Raw genomic sequence first — 15,545 nt, 5'->3', positions numbered from 1 at the left:
CTTCAAAGGTAAGTGTTGTAATTTCTAGTTTTTCCCGCTCTCCCAATCCATGCCTTATGTGTGTGACTGGATGTGGAATGTTCGGGCGGTGAACCACCTCACCAGCAATTGATGTGCAACTACCCACTGATGAGACATAATGGCTAGTAACTAACTGCGTCACCTGCCTGTTCCCTTATCTGCTAACAGGTGAGGAGCTCATTTCAGCTGTTTTTTGGTTATTTATCACTGTTTGCTGAAAGCTTTTCATTTCTGTTTCTGGATAAATTTCACCCAGTGCTAATTTCCCTTCCACGTTTTTTAAACTTGCTTTAAATTCCAAACAAGTTTTTTAGGTTGACGGGGATTTTTTTTTGAGGGGTGGGTAGAAGTTCAGGCAGTATGTTGAGGCACAGCTCCCTTGTTTTGTTTTTGTAATTTCGTTACTGTGGTCAGGTCCCTGTGTATTCACAATTTTGCCACAATAGACTGCCACAGAATTTGACGTGAGACTCTGAGGCTGAAACTGTTTGTAGTTATTACGGTTGTGCAGATAACTTTTTACTGAGACTTGAATATAATCTGAATTAATATTGTCTTCACAAGTTCTCAATTTCAAATAGTAACTGTAGTAGAAATTGTAGTAAAACTTCAGTTATTAACATATCAATCTAATGATATGTTTAATATGGCAGCACTGCTAATTGTAATACTACTTATCATTTTAGCAGAAAAAAATCAGCTGATACAGGTGCAGTGCCAGATATTAGACTTGGATGCAGGGAGCAGCCCATGAAACATCTGTTCATAGAATCTAAATATAGCTTACCTCAGAATTATTTGAGGCTGTTGGCTGTTGATGACAATATTAACAGAATGTATACTGGAGCTAGTCTATGCTTCACTTTTAAGATTTTAGTCGCTATAATTTCATTAGATGTCCTTGCATCCTGAATTTTGCAAGATGGGGATTCCATTGGTTGCCTGCTGGGAAAAAAAGGCTTTGCAGTTATAGTTCTATTTTTCATAATACAGTAATCTTAATAATCATTAACAGCCCTCTAGATTTAGAGGGTATTTTTCTTTTTCTATCTTGTATTAAAATGTACTGACAGTTGGGGCAGTTATAGGCTGTTATGCTTCTATAGTGGGTAGATGTGCCACCTACTGGTGAGATGGTTGAAAGGTTCCCAACTTTGAGCTCTGAACATCCCTCAATCAATGCTACACACTAAGAATGGACACAGGAATGGGGAACTGTTATAATAACTAATATCTTCTAAGAACAAGAATTACTGGTAAGTAACCAGTTTTTGATATGTCAGCTGTTAGTTTTAGCAAAATATTTGAAGTGCTAAAACTAGGCTTTCCTAATCTGCTTGTATATAAAATGTTATACTGAAATCAGATATATTGCTGTAAGCATAAGATTTTAGTAATGTGATGACCGAAAATAATGCATTTAATATTGCCATTTAAATGTGAAATGTTTTTGAAATGCCATATGATATTTTCATGTAGTAGCAGTTTGGAAATGGATTTATTTTTCTTTCAGTGGCAGGATATCGATGTTTCAACTTTCACTGAACTCTCCCTATGCTGAAACTCTATCATTCAGATATAAATAAAAACTTTTTTTTGTGTAATGAAATGACATTGGAATCAAAAAATACTTGTATGTATGGTGCTTCTAACTCACACTGGCGGTTTGTGTTGCTGTTTAGTAGGTGGTTTTGAAAAGTGACAGAAACTGTATATGGTTTCTTTGAAGTGCAAGTGCTTGTTCGGTAATGGTTAATAATATCAACAATCTTAAGCCATTGTTTTTTCCCTTCTCTCTCTTTTTTTTCCATTTCATCTCTTCTTTCTACATGATGTTGAGAACACAGCTGCTGTCTCCTGTTGGTTCAGCTGCTTTATGCCTTTTTGATTTTTTTCAGATGCCTACTGTGTCTTAGAATGGTTTGAGCTAGCTTTTATTTTTTGTTTGCTAGTTGTTTGTTCTTTCTTTTCCTGTTTGCCTGCTGTTTTTTCTTGGTTTTGATGTCTTCCATTTCTTATTTCTTATCTATCTTATACTTCCTCATACCTATCAAAAGCTTTCTTTCTCTTCAGTTCTGTTTTTAAAATAGCTTTAAAGAATGGATTTTTTTTATTTGTTACCTCATGATGAATGTCTTTGTAGGTAGTTTTCTTTTTTTTTTTTCCTGCCACAATGCAGGTTAGTCTCAACAGGAACCATTATTTACTCTGTTGTTTTTTTATAGGACACTAATCAGTGTTAAGCGAAGGTGATCTTCTGAGTAAAATAGTGGGTACTGAGTTAGATATGTTTTAGATATGTTTTAACTGTGTAGGATATGTCTGTATCACTCCATGCTTTGTTATAAGATAATAGATTTTAGTGCATGTGTTATGAACTTTCTGTAAAGGCCACTAGAATTAAGTATTTTATCATTATTTATATCCTTTTGCCTATAAATTTAAAAGAAGGCAGTTGAACAGATAAAAAAAAATGTAAACATACCTTTTGTTTCCCCTGTTCTGCCTTGTTCCTTTTGTGGACATAGTTTCACATACATGTTTTTAGCTCCTTTGTTTGACAACTTTTTCAAAGAAGTCAAAAGTGGTTTCTGTTTATGTAGGCTTGTAATTAAAGTATTTTTGTTAATGATGAAATTTTGGAGAACTAGCATGAGATATCTAAAGACTTTCAGCTTTTTTTAGTAGTCTGTTTTGCAAGGTGGAAAGTAAAATTTTCTTCCAAAATTGCAATTTTCTAAACTCATTGAGATTGTGACTTTAAAATTTCTTCCCTTAAGCCTATAAAAGCGAAATAAACCAAGCTGATTAGAAAATCGGTAACTGCTTGTGGAATATGCTTGTGTAGTACTAATAGGAGGGGGGTCTCCTGCTCTTGTACAGAACATTATTTTGCTGATAGGCAACGAAAATTTCAGTCAGTCATCAACTAGCATCATCTCAGTGCAGCTTGGAGAAAGTCTGTCTGGTTTTTGAAGGGTTGTATTCCTTCAGACTTTAAAGTGATTTAAGTTACTGTCACTTCTACATTCATATTTTTTAACTGACAAAGTTCTTTCTACCCAAGCATTTTACATGCTAAAGCACAGATGAATTAAAAACCTAAAGCAACTTGAAAGACTAATTTTAAACTTCAAATTCACCATTAAAGCTAGAAAATCTTTCTGTATGCACCCACTTAATCCGTAAACAAGCTTCAAATACAAATACCTGGAGCAAAGAAGTTTATCTTCTGCCCTCTGCCACCTGTCTTTTGAGTAGTCCTGTACTTTAGTTATATTGACTTCTTCAATACCCCCAATTTTTTTTTTCAAAACTATTTAAAATTTGGGGATTTATTTTTCTATTTAGTTCTCTGTCAGCAAAATATCTTCCTTTTTTACAGAAGTTGGAAGTAAAACTCAAGTAATACTAGCCACCCCTTAACTTCATTGAGCAAAAGTTAAAATTGCTGCAGGAGTTTGCTTTTGTGATTCTTGGTGAATCAGTAAAAGCGGCTGTTATTTTGTACCCCATATTCTGTACAATTGATGAGAAATTTAAAACAATAGACTTGATAATGTTGCAGAATACAAAGAAAAGCCAAAGAAAGCTAATCTAGGCAGCAATGAAACCACACCTCTCCATTCCCCATTTTATTGCTTATTTCAGTGGAAGGTTTTTCTACCTTTCCAATGATTTTCAATGTTTATTTTAAACTGAACATTTTTCATTCAAGGAAATCATATGAATGTACTTACTTTTGTTTGCTTAAAAAGATTTGAGGACCTGTCCTCAAAGTCAAACTTCTCTGAAAGTACGTGCCTCATGATGAAATTAGTTCTCTCCCTTGAGACTCTAGTCAAATGTTTACCATTTTGAAGCACTCCCTTACAGCTGTTTCTGTTCATCAGCTTGAGGTCTCCTGCTAGTGTCTTACTGAACAGTTACATAAGATTCCTCTGTGCCTCTATTACAAATTTCAGATCATTCATTACCTCAGTTTTTCTGTACTGGCATCAGTCAGTCCATTTGGTTCAATTAGATCACCGTATAAGTCAGTTCTGAAGTGTGCTTGGAAGGAATTCTTAGTCAGAGTATTTCAGCAGAATATGCCTTGTCATAGTAAAATATTTATTTTTGTCAAGGTTGTAAAGCTTGACCAAGAGCTCTGATCTCTGTATGAGAGAGACATAGACCTCCTCTTTATAGTAGGAGATGAAAGAAAGTAAGTACTCATAAGATTTTTTATTTGCTCTCCAGATACTGGCTTCAAATATTTATCTTAGGTTAAAAATAATGGGAGGAAATCCCCAATATATTGCACCTGGGAGAAACTAAATTGATAAGACAACATAATACATCCTCAACCTATCTATGTTAGGTGTTTTTTCTAATAACTGTTTTCCACTTTTGAGAACTATTATTATTTTTTTTAACAACTGAGTCTGTAGTCCCATCAGCAGCAGTGCTAATCTAACAGTTTACTGTCATCAAAAGGGGTCATATTGTTTCCCTGTCTTCTCTGTACTCTTTGTATATATACAGTGGCTGGATTAGGCTTTTGTTGCGTTAATGTGTTGAATTGGTTTATGCTATAATGTGATAGCTGGCGCAAATTTATTGGGTTGATTATGACCTGCCTCTCTCATCATTAGCAGTGTCAGAAAGTAACAGATTTTTTGAAGTCAGATATAACTCATGCTTCACAATGGGGCAGGGTGATGAAAATACATACTAGTTGCAATGTTTAGAAAGTGTTTCTACTATTGATGAAATTCAGTCTAAATAGGAAAGAACTAAGCATTTGAACAAGTAAGATGTTATTCCACTCTCACACTTCCAATTCAGACACTTCCAGAAGGTGCCCAAGGGCTTCTGTCACCTTCTCTAGCTACAATTCACTTTGGACTTAAGCTTTAAACCAGCTACAAAAAGAACCCAACATACAGTTAGAGGACAAATCATTTTGAGATGAAACCATTTGGAAAATAAAGGCTTTCACATGAGCTTTCTGGAAAAAGAGGCCTATTGGAGATCTGTTACATCCTAACAATGGCTATGGATTTACATGTATAAAAAAACCCTAACAATTATGGGGTATACTCTAAAATTCAGAAGCAATCTGAATCAGAATCGCAAGTAAAGACTGAAACTGTACAGACTTCTATCAACTAAGAAACAGTCACAGAAAAGCTGTCCATTACCTAAACGAACAAAGCTAATCTGTATTTCATAGAACCTAGAAATCATTTTCTTAATACAAAGAAAATGGAACAATATCATCATTGAGTAACATCAACTGACATTAATAAATGCACAATGCAAATCCTACAAAGTGTGGCAAATGCATCTTAGAAAGATTCACATCATAGGTTAAGAAAAAGTAATTGTTTTGTGTAAAATGGGATTAGAGCCCATGGATATAATCATGATTAATAATAATAACAAATGAAACATTCCAGATTAGCAAAAACAATTAGTATTTGAAGGTATGTATCCAGTAGCCTTTTATCCCATAGTTATATCTGACTTCAAAAAGGTAACTTTTCTGACTTACCACTTCCAAAGTTTAAATATATAAGTGAATATTTCTTCTTCAGGGTCTATTATGCTAGGGTTCACAGCTAGGAGGTGACTACATTGTCTTAGCCAAAAGCTGTTTTTTTTTTTTTTTTTCCCCTCAGTAATGGCGTTAGTTGAAATAGTTGGAAATATATCTGGAAAGGCATTAAGCAAGGATAACCAGAGAGTCCCCCTTTTCGAAGGATAAAGGGAGGAATTGTGACAGACACTGTGAATGTTTTACTTTCAGCTGTTGTGGTGCAGTGGAAGAAAAAATCCTATGCTGTCTTTCTGCCTGTCTTTCTGCCCATCTTTCTTTCATTTTCCACTGAGATGTTGCAAGGAATTTCTTATAAGCCATTCTTTCCCCCTTCTGCATTTGGGCAGTAGCTGTAAGGAAGTCCAGGTGACTGCTCAATTGTTGCAAGACAGGTGGCAACATGGTTACATAGCTACAAGTTACTGCCATTGTGGCCGGAATGAAGACTGAATGACAAAAGAGAAACTGTAAAACCAGATTTTCTTTATCTTATAACTTAATGAGCATTGACTTCCAACTTTGACTGCTGTATGACTGCAGGAACTAACCTTCTTTGAATCTTGTTTATAAGACTAAAAGCTATTAGAAAATTCAATGTGTTGTGTTTTTTTTTTCTTTCTTCATCAAGGGTGGTAGGCATGTTGATTACGTGGTGGATCAAGTTGTGGGCAAACTTATAGAAGTGGTGAAAAAGAAGAATAAAGCTGGAGTTTCAGTGAAACCATTTCAGGCAAGTGACATTGTACAAAAATGCTATATGTATAAATGTATATTATTAAAGATAAAGAGGTAATTTTGTTAAGTAAATTGCTTTCTTTGTTTTCAACAGGTGAAGAATCATATATGGGTTTTTGTTAACTGCTTGATCGAAAACCCATCTTTTGATTCCCAGACAAAGGAAAACATGACATTGCAGCCTAAAAGTTTTGGGTCCAAGTGCCAGCTATCTGAGAAATTTTTTAAAGCAGTAAGTAAAGCTTATTTCTTGTTTTTAGTGAAGCAGAAATTGACAGACTGGATTATGTATATGCATGTTAGGTAGCTGAAGATTAATTGGTGCATTATGGTACCCTAGTGATAATAGCATACTATGAAAATGAGATGGAAGAACTTTTGTTAATTCTCTGGCCTTAGTAGTGGAGGCAATGACTGTATTTTGTTTGTTGCCCCAGATTTAGAAGTGAGTTTCGTTTTTTGCAGATTCTGGCATTTATTTTAGTAAAATGAATTTGACTGTAGTAGTAAGGAGAATGGTGTTATTGCTAGTACTCTTGGCATCAAAACTTAACTCCTTGTATTGTATTTTATTCCTTTAGTTTTGTGTTACTAATGGTATTCTTACAGGCCTTACAGGAAAAATAACAATCTCATATTTATTCTTCAGAATTTGTTATATACATTGTATTTCTATCAATGTGTTTGGTTTACAGTATTTCTGGTTTCCTGGAAGTTTGAACGTTGATCTTCAGACATGTTAAATGTGCAGCAGAATATCTAATTGATGAGTGCTGTATTGCGAAGGATAATGAAAAGCCAAAGTTTGCATTGTTTTGCTCCACTTTTGTTTGTTTGTTTGTTGTTTTGTTGTTGTTTTGTTTTTTAATGTGAATTCAAACCTAAAGCAGATTTTGCTTAGAAGATATGCTATATGCTATCTTCGCTGCAGGTGTATTTCTTGAAATGTACTAGTTTCTCAAGTGGTTGTGATAATAGTTGATACATAGAGCCTTATTTTTGAATGCTTTTGGGTCTTCCAATTATTTTCAGAATTTCCAAAGAAACCTTAGATGTCCATATTATATCCTATAAGGTTAATTTTGCTGCCAAAGTCCAGGAAGCAGGAGCTTAGTACCTAAAATGTCTCAGCACATCAACCACACAACATAATACATCCTCATATTAAATCTTGGTCCATGTATTCTCTTTCCTTACCACCAGTTATACAAGGTAGACAAAAGAATCTGTGAGAGTGTTGTACTTCAGTTTTGTGTGCATGATGTGCTACACAGGTATGTGTTAATTCTTTGGCCTTTTACAGGTTGCATTTTTTTTTAAATGTAAAGGATCAGTAGCTTAAAATTGAGAGATAAGAATCTGCCATGTGGAGTTTTATTTTTCTCATCCACACTTCTGATCTGTTGCTTACAGGCCTCTAACTGTGGTATCATAGAAAGTATTTTGAATTGGGTCAAATTTAAGGCACAGACTCAGCTGAACAAAAAATGTTCATCGGTGAAACACAGTAAAATCAAGGGCATCCCAAAACTGGATGATGCTAACGATGCTGGTAAGAGCACTTACTTTTAATATCTTTAATTTTTCACAGATATTTTCACAGAGATCATCACTCTAAACCTGATTTCTAATTCTTATGTTTATTTTTAAATGAAAACCCATATAGCTTTATAAACAAATTTTCTAAACTTCCTAGTGCTAGAATTAAAGCATGATGTTGAGTTTGATATTATGAATACCATCCTCTCTAGGCTGGAGAGTTAAGATAGCTGGACAAAAGCAGCAGCCTAGTTCCATAATGAAAGAGCATGCATTTTCTAATTGCAGTTTCCTGCTAAGTAGTGCTACCAGTATTCTGTTCAAAAGGTGGTGGAGACCTGAGGGAATGATTCAAGTGACTTTGTTTCCGTGAGACTTTAAATGGCCTTTGGTTCCTGTCTGGGTATTTTGGGCAAACTGGCAATCTCTGCTGGCTTGAGTCATGGCATAGATAGGAATTAAGATCAGCTGGCAATCTTTGTGCCAATAGCAAATGTCATTGAATTATTTGAGGGGCACATGTGACCAAAGAACTTGAAATGTCATTAGTTTCAACATGTTGATATTAGTTGATTTTTATACACCCTTGCCCTAATGAAAGATACAGAAATTGCAACAAAATCTTTTAATTGAGTAATAACATGTAAGACTGCTAAAGACTGTTTATCTTCTCTCGCCTTAAAAATGGTATAGTTATAGGTGAAGGAATTTGAAGGAAAAAATGCTTCCTTTTTACTTGATTGCAGGAAAAGGTTAACACTTTGTTTTGTTGGCATTTAGTATCGTTTGCTTACTAGACTTACAGAAACATGCATCTGTCAAAGGAATACAAATTTCATAACCAAAACTGTTATTAAGAGGACACATAATTAACCCTTTTGAGGCAAAATATGACATCTGAAGAACTGGATAACTGATGAAATACTGAAAGAAAACTCAAAAACAAACAAAAAACACCCCAGAACTTGGATAGCTGTTACTCAGATGTTCCTCTACTGCCTAAATGTTCTTACATGGGGAGCAGAAACTATTTAACTCCCAGGAAGGCTTACCCAGGTATTAGTTCACCGAAGATCTGTGGATCTGGATACATAACAGATATCTCACATGCAAGGCATTTCACATTCAGGTGTGGACACACAGGAAGGCAAGAGACATTCAGTTGGTAAACAAGGTGTGTTGTATTCACACTCAGCCTGACTTTCTGAAGTGCTGTATATACCGGCAGAAATGTTTTAGGTTGAAGGATTATAAGTGATATATTTAGTAAAAAGTTCTTCAGTCTTTTCTTTTTTAGACTGAAGGTACCATAGGGGTCACCTGTTTGCTCTTGAAAATCCATAGGAAGTTTTTGTTATTGTGCAAAAGAACTAAGCTAATACGATAATAACCTCAATAAAAAGCTGCTTTCTTTGAGAGAGGAAAGGCAGGGGATGGTACAGAGAACTGACTCCTTCAGTTTTGCTGAGAATGTGCTGGTTGTTCTGCCCTTGAGAACTTGTCTTAATGAATTTTAATTGGTGACTCCACCTGACTGAAAGCTTGAAGTTTCTCCTGAATTCTGTTATTTTTTAGAGCCGTGTCCAGAAAAATACCAAATAGGCACATCGTGCTTCCATGAAATTAATCACTAATGATCACATAATTCCAGAAGATGGTGCACATGGGTGACGTTCAGATTTGGTTTCTGCAGTTCATTTGGGAAAAAAGGCTCATATATATTCTAAAACAACACACTTATTTTTCTTGGTATTTGGATTGCACCTTCCTGATAGTACTGTAGCTATACCTTTTGACAAGGTGAAATACCTGTGTGATTTAGATTCAGTTAAGCCATATGTCTGACTTAGTTGACCAAAGATGCTGAATGTAAGTTCTGTGTAATAGGAAGAGGCAAATTGTTTTCTACATACCAGGTAGAGGCAAATCAAAGTACCTATTTTAAATGTCATTATCTTCAAAACTTTGTTATTAACAATAGATAAAAGCCAACCAGCTTGAAAGTCTTTGCAGTCTTTCCTGCCATTTGGCACTGATAAGATAGCAAAAGTGCTTAACGAGCATTTGCACCCTTTGGAGAGAGTGGGTTCCCTTTTTGAAAGTGCTTATCAATTAAAATATCTATTCAACTATTCCAGTTGTGATAAACAGAATATACAGGTCATACCAGTTTTGAGCACACTCATATAACTCAGATATGCATGATGTGTGTGCCTAAGTAATTTCCAGATAGCCTGTGAAATGGTAAAAGTGCAGAAGCAATTTGTTTTGGGGTGTTTTTTTTGTTGCTGTGGTTTTTTTTGTGTGTGTATGTGCAGATTTGTCGGTACCACTACCTAAGACATGCCACTGCATTCCATTTTGTTCTTTGCCACATAGTGATCTGTCGCGTGTTGCTGAGGGCAAGGATACTCCTTCCTGTTGTGTAGTTCAGTAGTATGGAGGATCATCCCTAAAAGTAGAAATTCAGCCTATTCAAATTATCTGACAGAGTTTAGGAAGAGCATTCATGACTGATTCTATCGTATTCCTATTGTTTGAGTTGAAAAGCTAAGCTTTCTGTTTTTTTTGCCTTGCTTCTACTTCTTCCTGAACTACAGGCGGCAAACATTCCTTGGACTGCACGCTAATCTTAACAGAAGGAGACTCCGCCAAATCTTTAGCTGTCTCTGGCTTAGGTGTTATTGGTCGAGACAGATACGGAGTATTCCCACTCAGGGGCAAAATTCTTAATGTTCGAGAAGCTTCTCATAAACAGGTAAGTAGTCTTCTCAATTCCTTTTAGCCAACAGATAGATGTCTCCTCATTTTTGATTTCTAGGGGTATATCACAGTATTTTCATTTATATTTTTTCATGAAAATCAAGTGGCTAGGGTTTCATAAAGGACCAGCTACTTTAAAGCCCGTAGTAAAATCCTAAGCTAGAATATTGAGTGAAGTACTGAGATGATAAATATATATTTTTTTTCACAAATGCAAGAAGATTCTTCTATGACTTATACCAACACTTCACATGAACACTTTAAAAATTAAAATTTTATATTCTCTCAATTATGTAATTTCATTGACTCCCAACACGAAGCAGTATCACTGTTACTCATTGCATTACTTCTGTTGCCCTCCATACTTTGTCTTTAGTAAAAGTATTGCAGTAAGAGTACTGCAATAGGAGTATCACAGTGTTGCAGATGCCTGTAGAAATGATGGAAAGAGAAGGCAGCTTTGTGAGATGACTTTTAGTTATATCGTCCTATGACCTTTAGTTATATCCTTTAGCTATCTTCCATCCTTCTCTGGAGTGCTGTGGCTGTGGAGGAGCAGTGATATAGTCTTGAGGACTTACATGTACAGAAGAAATTTTTGCAGGTGTGAGGGCTACAGGGGGCTTAGGGATGAGGAGGTTGTAAAGTTGAGGTAGGGATGCATTGAAAAAGTAGCTATAAACCCCACCTAAAAAAAAGATTGGGATATTTCTGAATTTCAGTGTTTTATACTAACTGCTTATATAACTTTTTAATACAGATCATGGAAAATGCAGAAATCAACAACATCATCAAAATAGTTGGACTACAATACAAGAAAAGCTATGAAGATCCAGAATCTCTAAAAAGTTTGAGATATGGAAAAATTATGATCATGACAGATCAGGTTAGTCTGAAATTCACAAGTTTTAGTATATACACGGCTTCTTAAAATGTGTTTTGCTGCAATCTTACAGTAGATTACATTTTTGTGCATTATAACCTGCCTCTATGTTATGGTAACATAGATGTATTCAGAGGGAATCCCTAATGTGTGAGATTTCTTTATGGGAATAATTTGTCTATACGTTATTTTGGTTACTCCAAATGAACAACAGAACTTTGCTGCACTGTAACAGAGAAGCCAAAGTAATAATAAAAATATGTATAAACAAGAATGTTTTGATTGCTCAAAAATTTGTTGAAAGTAAGTACAGAACTGAACAGTAGATGAGGTAGTGATGCTAGTCTGGCAGAAACTAGAATGAAGGCAATTATTTCTGTGTATTCTCATGAAGTGTGTGTTTATTCTGATTTGTAGAAGGCTAAGTGGCCTATGCTTTAGATAATTGTGAAGGTTTGTTTGTTTGTTTCTCCTGGAAAGGTCAAACTATCAAGCATTTTAGCACCAATGAGTACCAATGGGCCAGGTTTGGCTTTCTTCCACAGAGATTCAGCTCCACGTTGTCTGGGAGAGCTGCCCATCTCTCAGATAAAATATGCCATAGGCAAATAAACCTGTGACCTGCACCTGTGCACGTGGTTTGGAAGAGCTCATTGTTAGCTCTGGGATAGGGCTGTTCACAAATGGCTATTTGATACCCAGGTTCAGTTCAGAATCCAAATTAAACCTAACTGTTCTCTTTTATGTTTTCTGTCAACAAACATGTTTTTAATATATCCAGGCCAGTGCATTCTGTTTATCCTTGCAACTAGACTTTTTCACACATTGCCACTCTCGTTTTGGTGTTGGGATGGGGGTGGGTTTTTTGGTGTCTTAGCATGATCTGACATTTTACGAGATTGCCTCATGTTCATGTTCTGATTTAGGATCAGGATGGATCTCACATAAAAGGCTTGTTGATCAATTTTATTCATCACAATTGGCCATCACTGTTGAAACATGGTTTTCTGGAGGAGTTCATCACTCCCATTGTAAAGGTATGGGTTCTGTTAATGCAATTTTATTTATTATTTACAGTACAACAGAAAAGTTAATTATTTTTGTTTTTTGTTTTGTTTTAAAGGCAAGCAAAAATAAGCAAGAACTTTCATTCTATAGTATTCCAGAATTTGATGAGTGGAAGAAACATATGGAAAATCATAAAGCATGGAAGATAAAGTACTACAAAGGTTTGTTTAAAACAAATAAGTTAACCTCGTGGATCTAAAAATAAATAATAAATGGATGTTACAAAATTTTATTTATAGCTGATTTCATGATACTATCTTCTGCAATAATTTTATTTAAGGGGTAAAATGTTAAAACTTATATACAAGGGGTAAGATGTTAAAACTTAAATTCCAAATATGGAGTAACTGTTTTGTTTTGTTATACAGGTTTGGGTACCAGCACTGCTAAAGAAGCAAAAGAATATTTTGCTGACATGGAAAGACATCGGATCTTATTTCGATATGCTGGTCCTGAAGATGATGCTGCCATTACACTGGTAAGAACTTATAAAAGGGTTTCTCTATGATACTTTTTAGTTTCTGTTGTTCACTGAACATGAGGAAGTCCTAGCAGGTGAGGTTCTTTTTGGCATGACTGAATAAAAAAGTACTTTGGGGAGAGAAAAAAGCTTTTGAAAAATGTTTCAAATTTTGGAGTAAGAGCCTTATCTGTGCTACAAAATTAATTCTACGTTCTGCTTAGTAGCTCTGATCAATTTTGTGTGGTGTAGATATCAAGGAACACTACATTCAAAGTTGCTTTTAAAGACAGAACACACAAAAGAGTATTCTGAGTAAGGCAATAGAGCTCAAATCGATGGTGTTTTGCACCTACTCAGGGACCTGATTTTTGTTTATGAGCAAATTACATCAGATAATAATAATTTATTCTTTGAAGATATGTCAGTGTGGCATGTGTGTATTCAGATATGTCCTGCACATTTGAATTTGAAATCTTGTAGGTAGTTGTGTTCAGGTGTTTTGAACAGACAGACGCAGTCAGTACACCAGGAAATTATTTGTGTTTCACAGAGAACTTGAGGAAGGAGAAAGAATGGAGTGTCTAGAATGAACTGTTTTCTCAAGATGTGTTTCACCTTCTATATACGTTAATTTACTATTTCAGTTTTAGGTGTTACTAGAGAGAAAAAGGGGTAGGAGAGAAAAATAAAAATGGGAAGATGCACATATTCAGAAATGAGCTCTCTCCTTACAGTTATATAATAACTTTTTCCTTATACCGTGGATCCAGTAAAATGATGTGTTTTTACTAACATAAAAGGCTAGTAAGCAGTATGTACCAGTTCTCTTGAAGGAAAAAAAACACACGATATGTCAGAAGTTATTTGTACTTCTCATTTTACTTCTGCCCAAGATGCACTGAAACATAATCCATGCATGTGGTTCCCCATCCAAGAAAAGTGTGTTCATCTAGATAGTAAAGGAGTCTGTACATTTGCATATCCATTAAGAGAGAAGAAACCCTGAACAACCTGGTCAAAAATGTGTTCTATTTCTGCAAATACACCACAATTATTGTTCAAGGAGAATTTGTAAGTTCTCTTAAGAGTTCCAGACAGAAGGTCTTTCGGTTCAAGGGAAGGTAGAAGAGTTCAGTTGCAATTACAGCCAAGCAGATTGATGTCACTGTTGATGTCAAGCTTAGCCCTAAAGGCAGATTCTGCTCCTACTAAGAATTCTTTTTATTGCCTTTCTTTTTATGCTCTGTGATCATTCTTCACTGACTGCCTCATCAGTACCATTACCAAGTACTTAGACGCTGTTGTGGAGGATCTAGTCTTCTGCTTTCTATTTTGTTGTTCATACCCTTCACCGTGTCTTCAGTCTGTTTTTCAGAGCCTACATATAACTGTACAAGATATTCTAGGGCTGTATAAAGTTGGCCCGTTAATAGTGAATGGTTTACATACAGGATGTATTTATTTAAATGATGTCTAAGGCCATATTACCTGTTAAGGCTGATACTTGATACTCACTATTGTCTAAAATTATATCCTGTCAGTTATGGATGAAATTAGTCATTTGTTACACAAGGAAGCTGTTAACAGAAGTTCCACCTGTATTCCCATCCACATCTTCTCTGCTGACAGTTGTAAATCCAGCCTCAAGGTCACCGCTGGGCATAGTGGGTCAAAGATTGTAGGGCCTACCAGGTCTCAAGATAGCTCTAATCAAGAAAAACAACAATTATTTCACACAGTAAATTCTTCAGTATTATGAAGAACTTTTTGCTACGAAGTCTAGCAGTCTTAGAATAGCAGTTCTAAGTGAAGAAAGGAAAGGAAACAAAAAACATTCTATTTGAACATAAATATTCAAGAATAATTTTTATTGAAACTTTTTATTCTAATTTTTATGTTGATCCAGCTCTTGTTCATTTGTCACTGCAGTCGTCTAGGAAAAGTATAAATACGTGGAAAATAATTAGAATAAGACTGTAAGAATTAAGCCGTAAGAAGAGCCTAATCTTAAGCCTACAGAGGTCTGACATTGTAAATTGTTGAGCTTTATTGACAAAGGTAGTCAATCTGATGCTAAACAGGGTGATATCACTTAGTCCCCTTCTCAGTAAGTTAAAATTAGGTTTTATTATTTAATGTGAAATATCATGATCTGTAAGGAAATGAAGCTATTAATTGAGATCTGGAGTGCTCCAGTCAGAGTCCTTTAAAAAAGACAGAGATGACTGTTCTCTTATGCAGAAGAGTAGTTGAAATCAGAACATGATGGAGTCTCTGTATTTTACACTGTAATAAAAAAGGTAGTAGCTCAACAACTCACTGTATTTTCCCAAATTAGTTGAAATTTTGCTTAAGCCACATTTTTTATGCATTCTACTGTTATTTCTTCTGGAGAAGAAACTCAACTGGAGGGAAACTCTGTTTCAGTAACAGGACAGACAGAACATTCCTGTGTCATTTTGTAGTGATAAGTTGTTGCTTTAAAGTGA

At 35.2% G+C, this 15,545-nt stretch overlaps 1 protein-coding gene across 1 annotated transcript in view; it reads left to right on the top strand.

The window, feature by feature from the left end:
- Positions 1-15,545, top strand: part of TOP2B (DNA topoisomerase II beta) — a 64,558-nt gene that overhangs the window by 28,453 nt on the left and 20,560 nt on the right. Inside the window, exons 9-16 of the mRNA XM_080579121.1 lie at positions 6,234-6,335; positions 6,435-6,572; positions 7,754-7,892; positions 10,480-10,637; positions 11,403-11,528; positions 12,452-12,562; positions 12,649-12,754; positions 12,962-13,071. Coding sequence (XP_080435247.1) covers positions 6,234-6,335; positions 6,435-6,572; positions 7,754-7,892; positions 10,480-10,637; positions 11,403-11,528; positions 12,452-12,562; positions 12,649-12,754; positions 12,962-13,071 — 990 coding nt within the window. The remainder of the gene's footprint in view (positions 1-6,233; positions 6,336-6,434; positions 6,573-7,753; positions 7,893-10,479; positions 10,638-11,402; positions 11,529-12,451; positions 12,563-12,648; positions 12,755-12,961; positions 13,072-15,545) is intronic.

Source organism: Anser brachyrhynchus (assembly GCF_964034855.1).
Source record: "Anser brachyrhynchus genome assembly, chromosome: 2".
In the NCBI taxonomy this organism is placed as follows: Eukaryota; Metazoa; Chordata; class Aves; order Anseriformes; family Anatidae; genus Anser; species Anser brachyrhynchus.
This window is presented reverse-complemented; position numbering and strand designations above follow the sequence as displayed.